We start from the raw sequence: 23,504 nt of genomic DNA, 5'->3' as shown, positions 1-23,504 counted from the left end.
CAGGCAGATTCAAGTGTCCTTCTCCCCAAAACACACACTTGGCAAGTCTATCGCTGCATGTTGGCCAACCCATGCCAGTACCAGCCACACAGGAATCTGCGCTAAAGACCTACTGTACCTTACAACTCAAGGGGATGTGAGAACTGTGTCTAGGAAGAAACAAAACAAACCCGTCAGCAATTTAAATCTTAGGACAACCTTAGGACATTTGCAGAAATCTGGACATGTACTGGATACCAGATAATGTTTCAGAAGTACAGTTTTCTTAGGCCTGGTTATTCTTAGGAGACACATGCTTAAGGATTTAGGGGTAGTGTCATAACATCTGCCACTTCAATGGTAAAGAAACACACACACATGCACACACATACAGCAAAATGTTAGGCAGGTTGAAGAGCTATATAGGTGCCCTAAGTACAGCAGGCTCCATCTCCTAAATGAAAAAAAAAAAAAAAAGAAATATACAGTTTTAAAATTTAAAAATCACTAAAACCCGTTAAGTTAAAATTATTTTCCTGCAAATTTATGGGACATTAATGATATATTCTTTGCTTGGGGTTTTTCCCTACAAAAGACACCATCAAAGGCTGTGATAGAAAAAGAAGGCCTCTGAGGGAGGGCAGCCAAGAGGCAGGCACTCTGCGGCCCCCCACAGGCCTGGATCCAACACCATCACAGTACTGGAGCCCACGGCCGGACGCTGAGCAGGGTGGGGAAAGGCGAGAGGCAACCTGGTTCCTTAAATGCCCAACTGTTCACACTGAGAGAAGGCTGGGAGCTCTGGAGGAGGCAGCGCATGGGGACTCTGGCCCGATGGAAGTGAACAACCATATCACTGACTGGAGTCCCCAGGCAGAACCATGCCCACCACTGCCCTCACTCCTGTTCTAAAGCTGTTATTTTACAGGTGTACCTTGACCAGCTTAGCTGAAGGATAGGGTTCAGAATTGGGGGCAATATTTTGCCAGGGACTGGATACTTTCACTGATCAAAACCCAATGCTCCCAGAGAAGACCCATTCTTCCCAGAGAAGACCCATTCTTGATGGTGGCCTGGCTCACCAAGGAGCATCACCCCGGAGCTACTCTGAATGTGGCAATGGCAAGACAGGCTGCAGGCGGCAGAAAAAAGTAGATCTGTGTTTCACTGAGGACGGACAAAAACCCTACACCCTCCGCCCACTTGAATTCCTGCTACTAGCAAGAGTTGGAAGGACAGGACCACCCCAGGGGACAGAAAACCAAGTCCCTTACTGCTTCCAGCCAGCGGGGCTGTCCCGCCTGGCAGCTCGGGGCACAGGACACTTGCTCTGAGGGTGCCCAGACACTTGGGTGGCTCTGGTGCTCACCCTGTGCTCACCTCTAACCTTAGCTGAAGGGCTTGCAAAATAAGCCCAGAAGAGAACGAGCAAGTAAACGCCAAGCAGAGCCTGTATCTCAGCTGACCCCAGGTCAGCAAATCAAAACTGCACCTGGAAGGATGACGTGGGGGCAACAAAACAAAAAACCAACTGTCCTGAGCCGTGCTACCAGCAAGAGCTTGGAAATGTTCTGCACACACACAGTCCAAAACAGTCACCACCAGCCTCAGGTGTTACTGGGCATTTGAGATACGGCCAGTGTAAATGAGGAGCTCAGTTTTTATTTAACTTGAGTGAATTTAAATAGCCACAAGTAGCTAAGGACTCTGGTTTTGGGCAGCACAAACCTAGATTCTTTTCATCACCAGACTTTGTTGAGAACAGTTTACCTTCAATAACGGAGCTGCCAGTTTCACAATTACTTGAGGAAGATAAAAGCTCTAGGGTACCACCGAGTGATAGCCCCACAGCCAGGACTCACCCAACCCATGGCACTTTCCTACCTGTACTTTAAATGCATCTCCAGTGATACGAAGAGGCTTGTCTGCTCCCGTGGGCAGTGGGCCATCTTGGATCATGACCATCTTCACCCCTGTCCGCTCCTGTGGGGAACACACACCGGCACAGCCTCATGAATAATTCAGGGCATGAAATGCAGGGCAGCAAAAAATCGGACCCAGTCACACCCACAATAAGCGCACATCCCACCTACCACCAGGGACTGCCTTCCAACCTGGGCCATGAAGCTGGCTTCTGTGACAGCAGACATATAGGTCGGGTAAGACCATGTCCAAATGCGAGATGTAAAACCATCTCCTAAAATGATTCCAGTCCCTGGAGCATCTAAGCACTAAGGAGCTACTTTCACTGAATGCCAGGCACTTGGCACACACTCCATTTGACATTATGTGATTAGAACTTCTGTGGAACTGACAGTCAAGTCCTGCCATCTTGCTACTTCAGCACATACGGCCCTAGGTCCAGAGCTAATGAGTGGCGGACCAAAACTGGGAGGCTGGGATCCCAAATGATAAACTCCCTGAGTCTACATTAGGATACCATAATTACAACCAGGACCCAAGGACCAGGTTATGAGATGGCACGCAAGGGAAGCCACAATCCTTTACTCGCAACTGCAAAATCCCTTTTCTGAAAGAAAGTTTACTTATAATTCATTTGGCAGCAAAACTGAACTCATGTCAGTGTATTTTTTGCCTTTCTCTGAGTGTATTATTCTATTTAGCTACAGAAATATGCATTTGATTTCAGGGTACAACCCCAGAACTTGCTGGGAGTGTCAAATTCTGAAACCCATTTGGTCCCGAGAGTCTCAGATGAGGGATTCTGGCACTAACAGCAGCTAATGCTCATGGAACATTCACTCAGTAACAGGCTCTTATATAAAAAGAAAAGAACGGCTATTATTTTAGCTCCATCACAACAGTGAAGCCTGCACTTGCCCCTTTTGACACACAAAGACCCTGAACCTTCAAAAAGTAAATGAGCACATTTAAGATCAATCAATTAGTGAGGAAGAATGCTGGGTCAGAGCCTCTGACTCCAAATACTGCACTTTTATCTGAGATGCTGTCCTATGATGATAAAAGCAGCCCTCACAGAGCTCACTGCCAAAAAGGCTGCTCAAAGTTCACTGGGGCCCCTGATAGGGCACACCTGCCCTAGTACTTGGCATCATATTTGGCATCAGACGTGGCAGTGGTGTATGTTCAGAAGCTGTCTGTCAAATGGAGGAAGGAAGCCTCAGCACAAGGCTGCACAAAGCCAGCCCAGCCAGGGAATGCCAGCCGTAAGCAGATCTCCTGGGCCAGGAAGCTGAAGACCTGCTGCGAGCGGCCGCTGTGCTCTGTGCTCCGGGCTCACACACCTGCAACTGCTTGATTGTTTCCCCTCCTCTGCCGATGACCAGACCCACTTTAGATGCGGGAATGAGAATCTCCTGGATTGTGCTGTTGCTGTCTACGTCATTATGAAAGCCAGGTCCATTTCGACAGCGGTCCACAATCTGTCCCAGGAGCCGTTTGGCTTGTCTTTGGGAGGGAAAAGAACCACAAGAGAACCAGCATTAAATGGAGGCTCTAAGTGTGCAAGACAGGGAAAATAGCACTGAGGGAAAAACCTGCGGGAGTCAGGGCAGCCCTCCATCCAGCTCCAGCTCCTGCCCCCACAACCCGGAGGTCTCTCTGCCATCCGCCACGCTACCGGGCTGGAATTTAAAAGCAACACACACCACAGTACCAACGCTGCGACACAGAGCCTTGCCGCCCCTTTCAAGCCTGCCCTCTGCTCATGCTTGTGTCTCCACAAAGGTGTCGTCTCCTATTAGGATGCCGGCTGCTCTGGAGGCAGAGACCATCTTTCATCCCTTTACATCTCTCTGTTCCCCCATCCAACATGACCCTTCTCACAGAGTAGACTCAATATATACATTTGTTAAATAAATGCAGGCAGGAGAGAGAGCCAGCAATGAGAAAGATGGGAAGAAAGCAAGCAAGGATTAGTACTCACTGTCTGAACTCCCATACTCCACGCTTCTTCTTCATAACCAACAACACTGCTCTATGACTTTAAAGCTAAGGCTATGAATCCCAGTTTGGTTCCAAGAGGTGGGAAAGGGGGAGGCGGTGCTGGATGCAGCTGTGCACTCACAGACACCTGCTTTGGGCTTTCCATGGCAGCCAAGTTGGGACCCTGCGTGTCACGTGTCCTGCTATTTGTGTTGGTTTCTTGGGCAGCGGGGGAGGGCAACTGCAATGTTGTGACAGCACAGCCCAGACCACCAAAGTCATCTGCTGTGCCAATTTCCTTTTCTGCACCAGAATTTCTCCTGGTTGTTATTTCTCGTATTGATTCTCTAAATTGCCACACACAATCTGCTTTTTGGTTTCTCTAATGGAGAAGAATTCAGCTACTAAACAGGCTAGCTGTGCTGCTCACTGAAGACAATGAAATTTGTTTCCTCCTAAAGTTATAATCCCACTGCCTCTGCTCCTTGGGTAGACAGGAAGCAGGAATGGTTAGAAGAGTAGGAAGAAAGAAGAGAAAGGCAGGAAATAGATGTTGCCTTTTGTAGTCTTGAGCCTTTGTGTACAGAATCAGCTTCGTGTATCTTCCCAGTTACAGCAGCTTTTTAATATTTTGCTTGTGTACTAGATTAACCTGTGTTGGAAGAAAAATGCTTTGACTCCAGCAAACCATCCAGCTTGCCCTGTAATGCACACCTGCCAGCGATATTTATTATGGTTCACTGCTTGCAATGTGATGGCAGAACAAGAGAATTTAAGCTCATCTAGACTCCCTGAGAAATGGAAACAATAAAACAACCCTACCTATTGAGTCAGATATAATCTTAGCACCCCTGTCCCCAAATGCAGTGCTGCTCCGTAGACTGAAGGACAGTGAGCAGGCTCTAAGTCAGTATGTTTCCCTTTCCCAGGAGATTCTTGGATTTATGACACCTGCACCTGGTATAAGGTTCTGAGTATGTGAGTAACAGGGTAGGAAAGCAATGTTAGTCTTAAGGCTGTTGCAAGGGCGCCAAAAGTCAAGACATCCTCTGGCCAGTCCGTACGGCCCTCTGAGTAGAGCAAAGTCACGAAGAGTTGATTCATTTGGTTCACAAATATCAGAAGGGTAACGGGATCAGCCTCCAGCCAAAAGACCTGGTACCAGGATTCTCAGTAGCTCACCAAGTGACTGGCTTACTAATCCAGACCTGCTCAGGTAAAGGAGGTGTTAACAAGGAAGAAGTAAGTTGATTAGAGCATTCAGGTGGGGTGAATGTACACTCCTGAGACCCTGGTTTGAAGTAGATGTTATGACAGCTGTGGGGTTTAGAACAAATGTGATATCTCGTGTATTTAAGGTAACAAAAACCCCTGGCACAGTAACCTCCCAGATTTTTTTCCTGTGGAATTATCTACCTGTGTGGCCAGACTGCAGCACAGACTCAGTGTTCAGTAACAGTGTTGCCCTTCCATTTCTCCCCATTTGGGGAAGGAGGAAGAAGAGTGAAAGAAAAAGTAAATAAAATAAACTTACTCAATACTTTCTGGGGTTCCGGTAAGTACACAGGGCCTCTCTGGAATCCCAGAACTCTCTATAAGAAGAATCAAGAAGATGAGGGGTGTTGGTGGGCACCGGGCACATGCACCTCTGCCTCTGTAAGGCTCTCTCTAGGGCTGCTTCCTACGCCAGCCCTGCAGAGGCCCAGGCTCCCAGAAAAAGACAGTTTGCTTCCACTTGTGGACAGAATATTAAGCTGGTAGTTCCACCCTAGATTCTCGAAGTAGAAACAAGTCCCACAGGGGAAGCTAGAAGGACATGACAGAGGTCTGTGAGTTGGTCCTGATTACCCATCTCAGCTTCACTTCTGACCCACTCACATGCTAGTAATTGTTTCAGTCACTTTATCGTGCTATTCCTCAGTTTCTCCATTTGTAGTTTAATGGTCATTTGTCTGCACACGGCAAGTAAACTAGTACTTTAGGAAGGAACTTCATGATACGCACATCAGGACCATACCAGTTATTGCATGAATGTCCCAAGAGATCAGTGACATCTATGTGGAACTGGGCCATTTAACGAGAGAAACACATTACTTTCTAACACCACACGTGATGCCTCATTTTGTTCCTGAAAAAATTTGCTTCTTAAAATCCTTCCTCAAAAAAAATGAAAGAGAAATAGCTAACAGGAGTTACTGCCTTCAAGATACTGTAATAAGTATCTTTTAAAAGGACATTTTTCTAGTCAAATGTCCTTCAAACCCCTTCCTTTGCAATGGAAAGAGGTCAAGCTCAAATTAGATGATAAAACCATAAATAAAATAAAAAATTGTTCTTCACTCCATCTCTCTCCATGTTGCATGGTCAAAATGGACCCAGCTAGGAAAGGTCATAAAACATGTTCAGTGAGTGCTAATTCAGCCAGGACCCCCAGCTATCCTCTTCCCACAAAGGGAAGGGACAGTCTCATCCATGGGAGCCTCCCCTGATGCATGTAGTCAAGGAGTGACCCCAAAGCCATAGGATTCCTACAGGCCCCACTATGCCACTATGTCTGGCATAACATTCTGGTGCAGAAAACATAGGTCCTAGAGTGGCAGGTGTTTGGGAAGGGGCCATGTCTGGCCACAGAGCTGAGGGAGGGTTTACCCCAGAAGCCAGATAGGAGGCCTTATCTCCGGGCCCACCTTTGCTCTGATCCTTCTGGTTCTCATTTAGGAGTCCACTCCCAAAGTGCAAGGAAAACACTAATCGCATATACTTACCCAAGCAACAAGCAAAGTACCGAATCTGGAAAGTTTTGCAAAATACTGATTTCTATAAAATTGATATCTATTTTTAAAAAGCCCTTACCTGAAGCAATCTGAATTTTGCAACCAGATTCTGCTTGAATCCGTGAAATCTGCTCACCTCCCCTGCCGATAACTGAAACAAATTGAACAGGGTCAGAATACACGCCCCTATTCCATATTTCACCACGCATGAATGACTGAATTAATTCCACAAATTGTGACACTTGGCTCACAATACTACACATCGAGTTGGCCCCCGTGAGCCCATCTCCACTCTTTGGGCATGATGGCAGCAGAAACCCTTGTGAAACAGCCTACAGGCAGAGGGGATCTGAGCTGAGGTGGGGAGAGGTGGGGAAGGGAGGGACATCCACAGTCCAGTGCTTTGGTTTCTCCCTCAGCCTGAAGAGACCTGCAGCATTTCAGAGCTGTGGGGAATGGCATGTGCAAAGCATTCTACTACAGGTGATACTCACAAGAGAGATTAAAACAAAACAAACATCCTGGCAAAGCAGCTCAGAAAAAAAGAGAGAGAAAAAGAAGAGACAGGAATCAGGGAAAAAGTAGACAACATGGATACTTACTAAATCCAACCATTTTGTCAGGCACTTTGAATTCTTCCGTTATTACCGTCCTAAAAACAAAGAACATTTTGGAAAAAATACAGAATACAGACTTTTGCAGCCATTTTAGGTCCCCAAACTGCCCATACTGGCAATGTTGCACGATAAAAGCTTAAAATACATCAGGCCAATTTGGCCAACAAATCCACCACCACCTACAAAGAGTGTCACGTAATGAACCCTCTGGTCAATCACTCCTTCCAAAGATCTAAGCCTTTCATCTCCTTGTGTCAGAGGAAGAAACCTCAGGGTTTTCATGAAACCATCACCTCCTCTAACAGCTGCCTTTTCTTCATACAGCACCTCTCAGTGTTGCCTCATTCTGCCTGGTTAGGTGCTCTCTAACCAATGGGCCATCAATCCCAGGTCACTGAAAGGTCCTCCAGGGTTTTGGGAGATGTTTAGACTTCTATTGTGGAGTCCTCTCTAGATGAAGAGATATCCAACTTTTCTTCAACATCCCTTGTTTCCCAATCTTTTTATTGTTTTCTGGCCTCCCTTCTAATTTATGGATGTTTTTAACGGTGAGACGCCCCAAATGGAACCAGTATCCGATGGAGGCGTAATCAGTGTTGACCAGAACAGAATAATTACCTCACTTACTCTGCAAGGTACTTCTGTTAAATGCTATCCCATCCATTATGTGCCTTTTTTTTTTTTTAAACTACTACTGCACTGGCTTTTTTCAACAAACCTTCAAATCTGCCATACAGTGTATTGTGGACAATGTCCAATTTGCCCAACACCCCAGAAAGCAATTAAATCTCAACATTTACCTTGGGAGGATGCTAAATGCAAGTAGTTTAAAAAAAAAAAAAAGGCAAGCATTTTTAAACATCTCTCACACAGCTGGGTTTTTACCCATCACAGAAAGGATTGAATAAGTGCATATTTTTAGGGAAAGTGCATCACTTAAAAGAAATGCAATAGCATAAATAGCACTTGCCACTGTATCATTCTGATGGGAACAAACAGTCTTCTCCCTCCCTCCTTGAGGGAGTTTACACCCTCAAGCTTATGAACAAGACGGGATTCTCTCCACCTCTTGCGATATATGTGTTCTCCCCAAATCAGGCAATTCATTCCCAGCTTCCTAATCAGTAACACCATGGATGTGAATGCCAAGCCCTGCTGTCCCAACGCGTCCTGCAGCAGAAGCCAGGTCCCTGTCAGGATGTGCTTCCTGACCCTGTTACGAGGGATGACAGGGCTCTTGTGCGTGTGGCCAGGAGGCTGCTGCTCACACCATGTGTAGCATGAGCTGTCTATTCTGTCTACTCTCAGAAAATATTACCTGGGAATTGACTAGAGGGGCTTCAACACTACTGCAATACAAAATGTCACCAAGCCCAGGCAGCCCTTGGCCCTAAGGAACACTTTAGCCAACTCTGAGGAAGAAACATTCCAAGACGAACTGCTCTGGGTTTCCAGGAAGAAAACGTTCTAATCTAAATGCAAGGCTGAAACTTGTCCAAGGTACAAAATATAAACACCTTGGAAAAGAAAATCCTGACTAGTTATGGCTTTATAGGAAAGTCAGCATTTGATACTAACGATCACCTCATTTAAATTTTTCAATTCATCAACGAAACAAAGCAAACAAAGAAACAACAATAACAACAACAACAAAAAAACCCCAGGATAAAACTTTTGTTTAACTGATGACCGGTGATTTCTAGAAACTCCCAAACACCTAGGCAGAATACAAGATGACAGAATTGTTTTGCTGATAGAAGGTTAACGATATGTTACAGCAACAGATACATAGCACAAAATTCATCCTTCCAGAAGAGAAACTGTGGCAGTTTCTTGTATATTTTTCCCTGTTTGAAGGGCGATACACTATGACCACACATACCCCATCTTACAGATTGGCCTTTGTAAAACTCAGGGCTCTTTCTGTATCTCTCTAAATCCTCTATGTTTGACAGAAGGCTATGAGGGGACACAGAAACAGAGAATCAGCTGGGCTGAGGCTCTCTGGCAAGTCCCTACCACTTCGGAAGGATGGAACCCTGGCTTCTGGCCTCCTCACCACGCACTAGCCACCCACCCATACTCCCTGGGCACCCAAAGCATTCTCTTGTGAGTGTCTGACCCTCACACTTCAAGGTGTCTCTTCTCAGGTGAAGGGGTTAAGGATTAATAAAATACTGGCAACACCACAAAACCAGGTGGGAAAATCTCATTCTCTCCTTTTAAATTAAATGTACATTGGTAGAAAGAGCAACTCCAATCTTCTACAAGTATTTTAAGTTACTGCAACAATGGCTGATTTTTAATGCCTTCTATTAGTTTATCCCTGAGCTGACACTATCTTGGAAATGGCTAGCAAAAAACTCAAGTCTTAAAGAAGCCTAACCCATGCTTTTTCACACTCTCAACCTCTGACTTTCTAGCACTCTAGTACAGATGGTGGATCAATAAACAATTAGAAATGATCAATAAATAATAAAACGTAACCCACTGCTTACCTTTGATGTACCAAGGCCCCTAACTGGTTACCTACTGTGGCAAAGAGAAAGAGAAAAAAAAAATCAAAGCATTAGCACGGATAAACTAACTTCATCCTTACCATTCTTACCATTTCAGGGGGGTGGAAAAGAAAGGCAGAAAGAAAGCAAACAGTAATTTAGGCTCAGTGGCTGAAATGAATGCGTTATATGATATGAAACAGGAGGGGACATCTTGATGAACACAGTCTGTAACCCAGTGTCCAGCTGAACACAGGATAAGAAATTGATCTGTGTGTCCACATGCTGTGAGGCCTGGGAGAAAATCCTGCTAGCCTAAATCCCTCTCACTTCCTACCTCCCTCCTGCTCTGGATCCAAACTCAATGTAAAGATGGAAAGAGATCCTTTTTTCTCTTTTAAAAACAAATGAGAAGATTTACCCTCCTTGGACGCATTGTTAAGGACTGCTCCACAGCAGCTGTAGTCATGAGGAACACGCACATACGCTCCTCCTGGCCATGGGGGAGGAGACGTCCCCTGGTGCCCCCCTCGCCGGCCCCCCCACCCCCAAGAGCATAAGCATCTGAAGGAGAGGATCCAGCCTCCTACCTCCACAGGCCTCATCACGGACCCACCAGAGCAGTCCATGTGCAGCGGACACTAAGAATGAGCAACTGCCTTTCAAGCCCATTTCACAGAGACAACGGTGCCAAACAGCCTCTTATTATTAAAACCAACTCTGTAATCACATTCCCACAAAACCACTTTAGCTACACTTTTTGTTCCAGTTTCTCCTCTTTCAGCTATTGATGAGTGTCTCTCCTTCACCAGCCATCAGCAAAAATGATTCTGTAGTGTTTCTCTTTTGGAAAATGCAGCTCAGGAAACACAGTCAGCAGACAATGAAAAAGTACAAATCCTAAACATATCACAAAGAACCAAATGCACCTTACAAGATGCTAAAAAGGGCATTCAGAAATACGTCTTTGGGGAAAGTTATTCTAAGGACATGAGCTAAGTCGGAAAGGATCGATTACACCCACTTGAGGACAGAGAATGAAATGGTTTGACAACTGAACTCCATCTGAATCAGAACAGGGAGCCAACTGCTCTGCTTGTGCTCAAACTCACTGCTGTCATTCTCCGACTGGACAGTAAAGAGACAAAGGAAAAAAAGCAGACCATGACATTTAAAAAGAAGAAAAAGCAAAGCAAAACAATGCTAGCAAAAAGCAAACGAAGCTACTGAGTCAATACCATATTTCTTCTGGATCAATAACAAGATAATGGTCTACAGCCAAAATATTGACACTAGACACTATTAATCTGCTTATCTCAGGGATAAGAGAATTGTTTTTTATTGACTCTTAAAATTTTCTCTTTGCCTATCTGTTTGAATATAACAAACATTCTTGCTTGGAACAGGTAGTGTTCACAATTCCCATTCTGCATGAAAACTGGACAATCACCAGGTCAAGAAAGGAATCCTCACCACAGACTCAGCCCCTGAATAATGTTGGGGCTGAGACATTCCTGAGGGAGGTATGTTGGCCACATAGGGCAGTGGGGAGGAAAAGAAACACACCAAAGGAGAATGTCAGCGACAGAGTACCTGTGAGCTTGGTTAGCTGTTCCTATTTATGGGTCAAGCTCAGCTTCCCTGATTGCTATCAGAATTCCCCTCTTAGTGGGTAAAGAATCTACTGAAGCCAGAAGAACTAAAATGTCTTGAAATGATGAGAACACAGAGGAGAGGTGCTCAGCATTCCTCAGCTGGGGGAATGAGGCCGCACCATGGGCTCTGGTCCACTGCGTTGTTTGGTAAAGGATGTCAAAGGGCCGATGATCTTCAGAAATTTCTGTCTCAGCCAGAAAAGCCACAGAAACAAAGGGCAGTGCTACCATAAAGAACTTCCTGAGATTCACAAGAATATTCAGAGGGCTCCTGTTCAAAAGCCATTTGAAATTTTGTGCTCATCACAAAAATGGCAATTCCTTCTTGTTGGCAAAGTATGTGTTACAGGTGCCATGCACATGACACCATTCCTGCCAGCCACAGTGGAGGCACTCATAATGACCAGAGATGAAAATGTTCACACTATCATCCCACAGATAGATGGGCTGCTGAGAGCCGCATCACTGAGAGGAAATCAGGTTCAAGTCCAGAGTCAACTCCGAGCTGGCAGATGCTTAGGAAGGATAAATCATCTCCCTCCTCCATGCAAATGCTGGAGTCCACCCAAGGCTGAAACATGTGATTGCAGTTTCATTCCCTTCGGAACATTCCCATTTGCTGCCTAAAAATGAAAACCAGCAGTTAGATCAGGGGCACTGGGTACTCATATGGCCAACTTCTATGTCCAACTCCAGGAACAGGAACCTCTCCTCAGTCTTCGCAATGAGGAGGGGTCACACTAAGGAGGCAGATGGGAACGCCTATCATGTTCAATTGAATGGAACTACACTCATTTTCCTGTAAAAAAGGAAAAACGCTGGGTAAAATCAGTCCTGTTTCCACTAATGGTGTGTGCTGGTTGACAACGCATCTTCTTGCTTCCAAAGGTCCCGTTGGAGCCATTCCAGCATATACAGGTGTAGTTCTCGTTTCCCTTGTGCACTATATAATACGAACTGCCTGGGCCGTGAGTCATCCTACGATATCATAAATTCTTTCTGAAGAGTAATACTCTGCCAATTGTAATAATAATCTTAAAAAAAAAAAAAAAGGTCAGGTTAGGTGCTGTCACTCATGCCTGTAATCCCAGCACTTTGGGAGGCCAAGGCAGGCAGATAACTTGAGGCCAGGAGCTAGAGACCTGCCTGGCCAACATGGCAAAACCCTGTCTCTAGTAAAAAAAAATACAAAAATTAGCTGGGTGTGGTGGTGCACATCTGTAATCCCAGCTATTCGGGAGGCTGATGCACAATGAACCGGGGAGGTGGAAGTTGCAGGGAGCTGGGATCGTGTCATTGCACTCCAGCCTGGGTGACAGAGCAAAATAATCTCAAAAATCAATCAAACAAACAAACAATAACACAAAAAAAGGTGATCAGACACATTTTTCCCTATTAGTGAAGAAAAAAAAGATTTCATTTTTTTTTTCTCCTCCAAAAGAAACAAAACTGCACTGGGAAATACATGCAACTTTGCAATACACATCAGCTTTTTTTTTTTTTCCTGAGACAGAGTCTCGCTCTTGTTGCCCAGGCTGGAGTGCAAAGGCGTGATCTCGGCTTACCACAACCTCTGCCTCCTGGGTTCAAGCGATTCTCCTGCCTCAGCTTCCCGAGTAGCTGGGATTACAGGCATGCGCCACTACGCCCGGCTAATTTTGTATTTTTAGTAGAGACGGGGTTTCTCCATGTTGGTCAGGCTGGTCTCAAACTCCCGACCTCAGGTGATCCGCCCACTTTGGCCTCCCAAAGTGCTGGGACTACAGGCGTGAGCCACCGCACCCGGCCATATCAGCTTTAATAGTTACACCCCCACTCCCACCCCAGCACAAGGAATAAAAATGCCTATTCCTCCTTCATGACAGCACAGCCAGCACAGGCTGGCACCCACACGGAACCACTGGCCAGAGGCAGGTGAGTGAGTCTGTTGGGGGGGTGGGGGAAGAGGAATACCAGTTTTTATAACTGTAAAAACAAATAACCCAAATCTTCCTTTTTAGATTTTGAAAACAATCCTCCCTCCTCTGCCTCTTCTTTGGATTTGCAGTCTCCTCTGACTGACCAATGGCTTTCCACGCCCCAGCTCAGGTCAGTAACACACACCTAGCGGTGAGGATTCAGGGCGTTTTTAGAAAGCTTTTCCCCCAGGGACACTACAAAGGCTTCCTGTGTTCTAGGCAGCAACTCTTGCTCCAGGGCCACAAAACACTGACATGCTGAGTTCAGCTGAAAGTCCTCTGGCAAGCATAATTTATTAATTTTGCAAATTATTTTTTAAAAAGTGAAAGTAAATTCAAGTTTAACTCAATAATGTCACTCTTTTTTGTTGTTGTTCGAGACAGAGTCTCGCTCTGTCTCCCAGGCTGGAGTGCAGTGGCGCGATCTTGGCTCACTGCAACCTCCGCGCCTGCGGGCTCCCGATTCTCCTGCTTCAGCCTACCAAGTAGCCAGCATTACAGGTGTGTGCCGCCATGCCTGGCTAATTTTTGTACTTTTAGTAGAGATGGGGTTTTACCATGTTGCCCAAGCTGGTCTCAAACTCCTGACATCAGGTGATCCGCCTGCCTCGGCCTCCCAAAGTGCTGGGATTACAGGTGTGAGCCACCGGGCCCAGCCAATCACATCACTCTTACTTGTAGCCTACTGTAAGCTTCTGTGAGTGGAAAGACCACCACCCCCATCCACACTAGGTGCTTTCCTGGGCACCTCACCTGCGTGAACCCACTTGGTCCTACAAGAACCCACCTTTGAGGCAGCTACTGTCACTGCCATTCCCATCTTACTGAAGAGGAAGGTGCGATCACACCGCACCCAAGACCTCAGAGTGGCATGCAGGCGAGGGGCCTGTGCCCATGCAAACTCTGTACCCCTTCATCTTCCCCTGTCCTTTAATTTTGTGGGTTTCAACACTTATCACTGTTTAATTTTGTGCTATTAATTCTCTTGATCATTCTTCATCTCACAAGTCAGTGCCTTCCAGGTGCTGAGCACTGTGACAGGACCTGAGGATACAACAGTCAACAAAGCCACCTTTGCCCTCAGGGAGCTTAGAGTCTAGCAGGGAAGGCAGAAGGCAACAGATGAGGGGGCCTACCCTAGCCTCCAGGGACGTGTTGGGCCCTGCACCTTCTCCTCAAGAGCCTAAGAGGAAAAAGAATTCTATGATAGTATATTCATAGCCCTAAGCTTTACTTTCATTTACGCCAGTGTCATGAAATCAATATAGGGGGTCACAACCAGCTTTATTAAAAAAAATGAAATAGAAAACAGAATGTACCATATATAATAAGGGTAATGTATTTCACAAAACTTTCATTTCAGTCACATATGTGTTTTAATATGTCTGTACTAACTAGTTCTGATGGAAAGAGTTTTTCTCACATTGGGAGTGGTATTTCTTTCTTTTTTTTTTTTTTTTGTTTGAGACAGAGTCTTGCTCTGTCACCAGGCTGGAGTGCAGTGGCACGATCTCGGCTCACTGCAATCTCCACCTCCTGGGTTCAAGCGATCCCCCTGCCTCAGCCTCCCGAGTAGCTGGGACTAAAGGCGCGCACCACCATGCCCAGCTAATTTTTTGTATTTTAGTAGAGACGGGGTTTCACCTTGTTGGCCAGGATGGTTTCAATCTCCTGACCTCGTGATCCGTCTGCCTTGGCCTCCCAAAGGGATTACAAGCATGAGCAACCGTGCCAGGCCCGGGAGCAGTATTTCTTAAAGCTTGGAAATAACATGATATAACCCTTATGATAATCTGATGAGGCAGGTATCATCAGGTCCATTGTACAGATGAGGAAACACAGGCTCAGAGACGTTAAGGAACTTGCCCAGGGTCAAACAGCTAACGACTAGCAAAGCTGGGATTCAAACCTTGATCTATCAGACTCTGAAGTCCACATGTTTAAGTACTATACTATTATGGCACATGAGACAGAGACCCAGGTTCAACCTCCCTTCTGTCACTTACCATGTATCTATCTGGCCTTGGTCAAACCACTTACTTCTTCAGACACTGGTTTCCTTATCTAAAACAATAAGGAGTTTAAGCTTCAGGTTCCCTTCTAGCTGTGATCTTAGGTGACCCCCTCTCCTCCGACTCAATCCCTAACCACTGGCAACCACTAATCTGTTCTCCATTCCCAAAAGGTTACATAAAGGGGATCATGCAGTATGTAGTTTTTTGGGATTGGTTTCTGGCACTCGGCATAATTCCCTGGAGATTCATCCAAGTTGCTGGATGTACTCAGCATTTGTTCCGTTTTACCACTGAGTGATATTCCACGGTATGGCTGTATCGCAAGCAGAACCATTCATCAGTTGAAGGACACGTGGGCTGTTTTCAGTTTGGGACTATTATGAATAAAGCTGCTATGTGAACAGGCTCTTGTGTGAACATTTTCCTTTCTTGGGGATAAATGCCCAACAGTGCAATTGTGGATTGTGCGTAAGTGCATGTTTAGTTTTGTGACACTCCAAAACTGTATTAGAGAGAGGTTGTACCATCAAGTTCAACTCTGGAAACCTATGAATCCTCTTTTAATTTGGCAACTACTTTTCTTCCCTATTAACAGCTGCGAAGAATGTAACAGGCATTGTACATGAGCTCGAGTTATATTTTTGTCACAACATTGATGCTGCAGGTTTAGCTCATTCATTTTTGTGGAAAATGTCTACTATTTTACCTAGCTGGCTAAGCCAACTGTCCACCAACCAGTCACATGATGCTTTGCCAAGGGGAAAAATCTCACTGCCTTTTTCCAACTTACACATTTGTATGTACCCATGTGAGTATCATCTCACTTCTGAATTATAATCCTAAAATGCATAGACAGGTGAAGGGAGGGAGGAAGAACAAATGCAGGTGGCTGAGGTAGGGGGGTAGGGCACAGAGCCTTTGCCAGGAGTTGTCAACTGGATAAAATCAGTCCCTGTCCCCTTCACTATTTCTTTGTGTGTTTTTTTTTTGGAGACAGAGTCTTGCTCTGTCGCCCAGGCTGGAGTGCAGTGACGCGGTCTCAGCTCACTGCAACCTCTGCCTCCCGGGTTCAGGCCATTCTCCCACCTCAGCCTCCTGAAGAGCTGGGACTACAGGTGCACGCCACCACATCCAGCTAATTTTTGTATTTTTAGTACAGACTGGGTTTCACCATGTTGTCCAGGCTGGTCTTGAACTCCCGACCTCAGGTGATCCTCCCACTTCAGCCTCCCAAAGTGCTGGGATTACAGGCGTGAGCCACCATGCCCAGCCTCCCTTCACTATTTCTTACCAAGGCTCTACCCTTTGTTACCTTGGGATTCTCCATTCAGAATTCTTGCCTGGCCCCACTGCTTGGGGATTTTTCCACCCCAGGTGACCGCCCACTGTACACCAAAAGCGGGGAATGGGAGAAGGGGCGTGGCAGGAAGGGCATAACCTTCAGGAGCAGACGTGACTCTCAGAAAGGCCCATTTTAGGGAAGAGGGCAGACAGGAGGTAAGGAGCTGAAAAAGGAACCTGGGAAGCCTGCCCATGTCCACCGCCCCTGGAAAGCCTTCATCTGCCCTTGATGATGACTGCCCAACCACATCCCAGCCTCACTTTACCTCTTCCCTCTTCACAAAAGGCAAACCTTCCTCCTAACCCCTCCTACTCTCAGGAACTAGGTTTTGGTCTTGGCTTTTCATCCCTCCAATATCTGTCATCATCCCCCATTCAGGGAAAGTATCAACACCTCTGAGATTCACTTTCCTCCTTCCAGAGTGGAGACTGGTGGCCGCAGCACCTGCCTGGGGTGCAGGTCACAGGCAGGGGTCCGGGCATCATGGCTCTCACCACCCGCTAGCACTTGTACCTCCTATCTCCTGTCTCTCCTTGAGGTCTGGGATTTTCAAATGAATTTTCCTCCTTCCTGTCTTCCTTTTCTGTCCTTGCCCTATGCCACAAGTACTGAAACAAAGCTTGGAAAGGATCATAGAAATAGTCTATTTCACTCTTCCTGCAAATAATTCATTTGACAGTACGCCCAAGAATTCGTCCTTTACCCCGTAAGAATACAGCAGTTCCCCCTCATCCATGAGGGATATGTTCCAAGACCCCTGGTAGGTGGCTGAAGCCATGGAGAGTACCGAACCCTGTATATGCCACATTTTTTCCTATACATTGGTGAGTGGGTAGTGTATACAGTGTGGATACACATGCTACTCAGAATGGTGTACAATTTAAAAATTAGAAATTGGCTGGGTGCGGTGGCTCACGCCTGTAATCCCAGCACTTTGGGAGGCCGAGGCAGGTGGATCACGAGGTCAGGGTTCAAGACCAGCCTGGCCAACATGGTGAAACCCCATCTCTACTAAAAATACAAAAATTAGCTAGTTGTGGTGGCGCACGCCTGTAATCCCAGCTAATTGGGAGGCTGAGGCAGGAGAATCACTTGAACCTGGGAGGCAGAGGTTGCAGTGAGCCAAGATCGCGCCACTACACTCCAGCCTGGGTGACAGAGCAAGACTCCGTCTCAAAAAAAAAAAAAAAATTAGGAATTATTTCTAGAATTTTCCATTTAATAATTTCGGCAGTGGTTGACCGTGGGTAACTGAAACCGTGGAAAACGAAGTCATGAATAAATGGGGAACAACTGTATTATCAAAATTAGAAAGTGTGGTACTATAAAAGGTGCTGTTCTTCAGCAGGTCATGAAGTAAAAAGAATAAAAAGGACAAAAAAAAAGGTGCTACATAAATAGCAAAGACGAGTCTTTGAGTGAAGAGGCAGGCATAGTTTCAAAGCCCCTTGCATGGCCTTCCCCCCGCCACCCCAGTGGTGAGGACAGTGCTGTACTCTCCCGAAGTCCTGGTTTTGGTGCCACCCACTACACAGAATGCAGGGGGAGGATGAGGCCTGCTTAGTTCAACTAAAAAAGCTCCTAAAAATGCTCCTGAGGAAGAAAACTGGAAAGGCTTTGATCTTTGATCAGGAGAGATACAGAGGGGCAAATGTGAAGTGACTTCTCCGTCTGTCCATCAGCTCTGGGCAAACATGAGAAAGGACTTGTTTCAGGAGGTTAGGGCAGTTGGACAGTGAACCATGAGACGGGAGACGTGTTTAAAGAAACTGGGGGAGCGGTACTCTCTATCCACTTCCCTAACTAAAGATGAAGAAAATGTTTTCATCAACTGATGAGGCTGATTTTAGTTGAGGGCTGGCAAATTAAGCTTGAGGGCCAGCTGCCTGTTTCGGTGAAATATCTTATTGGCTCACAGCCATGCTCTTTGTTTATATAGATGCTACAGCTGTTTTTGAACTCCAATAGTGTAGCTTAGTAGGTGGGATACATAGCCTGCAAGCTTAAATTTATTTTTGTTTGTTCTGAGATCACTATGTCACCCAAGCTGAGTGCAGTGGTGTGATCACTGCTTACTGTGGTCTTGACCTCCCAGGCTCAGGCAATCCTCCCACCTCAGCCTCCTGAGTAGCTGGGGCTGCAGGCATGCACCACCACACCCAGCTAATCTTTTTTCATTTTTTTGTAGAGATGGGGTCTTGCTATATTGCCCAGGCTGGTCTTAAACTCCTGGACGCAAGCAATCCTCCCACCTCGGCCTCCCAAAGTGCTGGGATTATAGGCATAAGCCACCATGCCTGGCCCCTAAAATGCTTACTATCAGGTCCTTCATAAAAAAGCTTGTTGCCAGGTGCAGTGCAGTCCCAGCTACCCAGGAGGCTGAAGTGGGAGGATCACCTGAGCCTGGGGGGTAGAGGCTGCAGCGAACCATGACTGCCCCACTGCACTCCAGCCTCAGCAAGAGTGAGACCCTATCTTTAAAAAAAAGAAAGAAAAGCTTGCCAACCTCTAATTTAGATTACATTTAAATTTGCACTTCTAAATCACTTAGCTAATACTATTGTCTTAAATTTGGAACTTACTTTTCCCAAAATTTAAAAATGCAAATCGTAGGAAACACGGGAGAACTTGAGCATGAAAAACACGGGAGAACTTGAGCATGAAGAGTCCATGGGAAATGAAGCCAGTCTCTATGGCCACATCACGTAGGCTCTGCTAAGAGAGGTGCACAGCGGGACCCAGTAACCGCAGAAGGAAGGTCTGCCCTGAGCAGAGGGCAAATACACTGCTTTAGAAATTCAGAGAAGGATATGACTTAATATTCACTGGTCAGGTGGGTGTGTGAAAAAGGGAAAAGAGGGGGAAAAAGGGAGGGAGGGAGGGAGGAAGGAAGGAAGGAAAAGGTAGAGAGAAGACCAAGAGGCTAGGTGGCATGTGGGCTGAGCCCTGAAGAAAGTCAAAAGGTAAGGAAGAGGACAGGTTTCTAGGAAGAAGTTGGCTGAGCAGGAGTTGGGCAGGTTAAGAGCTGGGTGAGGGGAGAGAGAGGAGACAGGCAGCCCGGCTGCTGCACAGGAGGAGCATGGGAGGAGCCAAGCAGGGAGGGCAGGCAATGGCCAGGTTGGAAGATCTGCACCTCCCTGGCTACTGGAGGAATGAAACTGGTTGGACTGACTGCAGGGAGAGGCTCCAGTTGAAGCATGAGAGAAGTACTGGATGAAAAAGGTGCCACAACTGAGACCAGAAGGCAGATTCCTGAACTGGTGGGGTGCCAAGGATGCATATCAAAGACTGCTGGAACGTGTGGGTGTCAAGATTGAAGACAGTGAAGGTTAAAATGGCCTGATCCAAAGCTGGAGGGCAGTGGAGTGACTGGTGACTGCTCTTCCCAGGGAGAGGCATCCAGGCAAGCTTTCAAACTCAGCTCTAAATTCTGCTCTGGGTTCTAAGCAGACTCTTGAACAGCGTTCTGACAACTGGCTCAAAACTGCCACTCCCTGAAACACAACTAACCCAAATCCCTTTCTATATCAGGAACAAATCCTTTCCCTTGTTCCACTGCCTAGCACATTAAAAAAAATTTACATATATATACACACACACACACACACACATATACTTATATATATGTGTAAATATGTGTGTATATATGTGTATCTATATATGTATATATGTATTTTTTGAGATGGAGTCTCACTCTGTTGCCCAGGCTGGAGTGCAGTGGTGTGATCTCGGCTCACTGCAACCTCCGTCTTCCAGGTTCAAGTGATCCTCCTGCCTCAGCCTCTCAAGTAGCTGGGACTACAGGCGCGTGCCATGACATCCAGCTAATTTTTTGTATTTTTAGTAGAGACGGGGTTTCACCGTGTTAGCCAGGATGGTCTCAATCTCCTGACCTCGTGATCTGCCTGCCTCGGCCTCCCAAAGTGCTGGGATTACAGGCGTGAGCCACAGTGCCCGGCCTTATTTATTTTTCGGAAATACGGTTTTCCCATGTTGCCCAGGCTGGCCTCGAATGTCTGGGCTCAAGGTTTCCCACCACCTCGGCCTCCTGGGTAGCTGGGATTACAGGTGTGAGCCACCATGCTGGGCATCTCTAGGAATTCTAAGAGGAGATGGCCACTGTTTTTAGATGTGGGAGCCTTTGGGGGAAAATTCTTTAGACTCACACTGAAGATTTTAAGGGGATGGCACTCACTTGATTGTAAAAATTCTTGTGTATTTACAAAGTGTTTATGACCACAAAACAGAAAATCCACCCCAGGGCCACTGGAACTAAGATAACCATTTAAACTACTTATCCAAAATAGTACGCTGTGATCTTTTTATATTTGACTGGTGTTAGTGATTCCCTGGGCCAAATAGGGATGATTGCATTAACTGCATTTTTGCCTTAGCAGAAAGCTGTAGTGCAAAGTAACCTTTTTACCTTTTCGAGGCAATCATACTTTGGTTCCTCTTGAGACAGCAACGTAAAAACAAAACTAAGTTGTCTGCCTCTGTGCACACACCTCACTAACGGACAGTGTCTCTCTGGCCCAGTGTTTCCAGAAATTGAGATCAATATATTTCACAACTCATTCAGCCTTTCACAACAATTTCACAATTCAGCCTTGTTTTTTTCACCCACTGCCTGGCGCGGAAGGGTTAAAACTTGTGCTTGCAGTGAGCAGGTATCTGCTGTGTCCTCTGCATAAGGAATACCTAAATATTTGCAAATGAAACCCTCTAGCATTTTGCAGACATTTTTCTCCCATTAGTCCACTGCACGTACATTTGAAAGAAATTAGCACTAATAAAGAGATTATCAGTATTGATAAAGAGAAATGGGTCACAGGCAGATGTTAGCTGACTTGGCCAAAGATCACCCAGTAGGTCCAGAATCTCACTTAAAACCTCGGGTTCATTATTATATTGCGTATTTTCACTTATTTGTTTTGATAACCATATTTTTTTCCATGTCTACCTTTTGGGGAATAAGTCTTTACAAACAGAAAATGACCATGGTTTATCTTTTTCTTCCCTCTAAATAGGAAGCCCTCCTATAGCAAAAAGGAAAGTTTCTGTGTCGTGCTGAATCTCTCACCCTCTCTGAACACCTGGTCTTACATAACAACAGGCTGTATTTGAAGAACAAGGAATTTCCCTCAGGCTTCTTACATTCTGTATTACAGCTCGATAAAATTAATCCTGTCTTCTGTTGAGCACTGTTTAAATAACAGGATTACCCATATTGTTTTTTTCTCCAAGCTGTTCTCCACGTGTAGAATTTGAGTTCTGTGTTGATCTCAGTGTCTGGGGACTGCCACAGCCCCTTTTTGTCAGTTGTCTTCTGGTAGGGGTAAGGTCACTGGGCCACTCTCTTAAGAGACAAAGAATGTGAATAAGCAGATCCTGTGAAGGGAAGTGATGTTCATGTTTACCTGGCCACCTTCTAGGCTCACAGTCTTGCTGATGGTGTGATGAAAAGTTTAGAAAAGCAGAGGCAGACCAAGCAGCCGGAATTCTGGCACATTTTTCTTAGCAATAAATATTTCCAAAGGCTGTGTAGCTGTTTGTTTGGTTTGGCTTGGGTTTTCTTTGACAGAGGCTACCAGATCACTTCTTTAGCAACATGAACTTTCTAACTTTCCCTTGAAGCAGGGTTCTTTAACCTTTACGAGGTTAAAGCTCAGTCCTCTAGAACTTTTTGGAGGTGTTATTTGGGTCTATTCAAAAACACTTCAACTCAGCCATAAAAAAGAATGAGATCCAGTCATTTGCAACAACATGGATGGAGCTGGAGATCATTATGTTAAGTGAAATAAGCCAGGCAGAGAAAGACAAAAATTACATGTTCTCACTTATTTATGCAATATAAAAATCAAAACAGTTGAACTCATGGACATACAGAGTAGAACGATGGTTACCAGAGGCTGGGAAGGGTAGTAGGGGGCTAAGGGGACTCGGTGGGGAGGGGGGTTAATGGGTACGAATAAGACCTACTATTTGATAGCACAATAGGGTGACTATAGCCAACAATAACTTAATTGTACATTTTAAAATAAAGAGAGTAACTGGATTGTTTGTAACTCAAAAGATAAATGCTTGAGGGGATGGATACCCCCATTTTCCACGAGGTGCTTATTTCACATTGCAGGCCTGCATCAAAACATCTCATGTACCCCATAAATATATACACCTACGCACTCACAAAAATTACAAATAAAATAAAATACTTCAACTCTTAAGTTAACTAAAAAGAACCTTAACAGGGTTTATTCAGGACATTGAGATTTGCAAACAAGTCTATGAACTGGAGGATTTAAAAATGTACTAGGAGGCATGGTGGCTCATGCCTGTAGTCCCAGCTACTTGGGAAGCCGAGGCGGGAGGATCACTCGAGCCCAGGAGTTCAACAGCGTCACTGCACTCTAGCCTGAGCACAGTGTGATCCCATCGCTAAGGGGGGATTTAAAAAAAAAACAAGAATTCCTAGAGACCAGAGAAATGAGTCATGGCAAATTATATTTTTCTATGTACATAAAAACATGCACTTTTGGGAGAAAAGATTATATAATACATACTGTTCTACATCTTCATTTTTCACATAATAATACATCACAGAAATATGTACAAACATAAATGATTGGGTACGTAGCGACAGAAAAAGAACACAGAGAAGACACCGACTCACTCGACTACATGCAAATTCATGTCAATCTAGTGTACTTCACTATCTCTTCTATAGTAACAGGAGACAAAATATGATAAAGATGTCCAA

The 23,504-nt window shown here is 45.5% G+C and overlaps 1 protein-coding gene across 4 annotated transcripts in view; it reads right to left on the bottom strand.

Annotated features, from left to right (window-relative positions):
- Positions 1-23,504, bottom strand: part of FUBP3 (far upstream element binding protein 3) — a 58,908-nt gene that overhangs the window by 18,786 nt on the left and 16,618 nt on the right. For 2 of the 4 annotated variants that reach the window (XM_004048747.4, XM_019034032.3), the window contains exons 3-8: positions 9,775-9,808; positions 7,262-7,311; positions 6,739-6,810; positions 5,420-5,477; positions 3,246-3,408; positions 1,864-1,962 (exon numbers count right to left, since the gene is read on the bottom strand). In XM_004048747.4, the coding sequence (XP_004048795.1) occupies positions 1,864-1,962; positions 3,246-3,408; positions 5,420-5,477; positions 6,739-6,810; positions 7,262-7,311; positions 9,775-9,808 (476 nt within the window). The remainder of the gene's footprint in view (positions 1-1,863; positions 1,963-3,245; positions 3,409-5,419; positions 5,478-6,738; positions 6,811-7,261; positions 7,312-9,774; positions 9,809-23,504) is intronic. The other 2 variants (XM_055351352.2, XM_055351351.2) reach the window with 1 other exon arrangement.

Source organism: Gorilla gorilla, chromosome 13, assembly GCF_029281585.2.
Source record: "Gorilla gorilla gorilla isolate KB3781 chromosome 13, NHGRI_mGorGor1-v2.1_pri, whole genome shotgun sequence".
In the NCBI taxonomy this organism is placed as follows: Eukaryota; Metazoa; Chordata; class Mammalia; order Primates; family Hominidae; genus Gorilla; species Gorilla gorilla.
The sequence above is the reverse complement of the archived record's forward strand: the minus strand, read 5'-3'. Positions and strand labels throughout refer to the sequence as shown.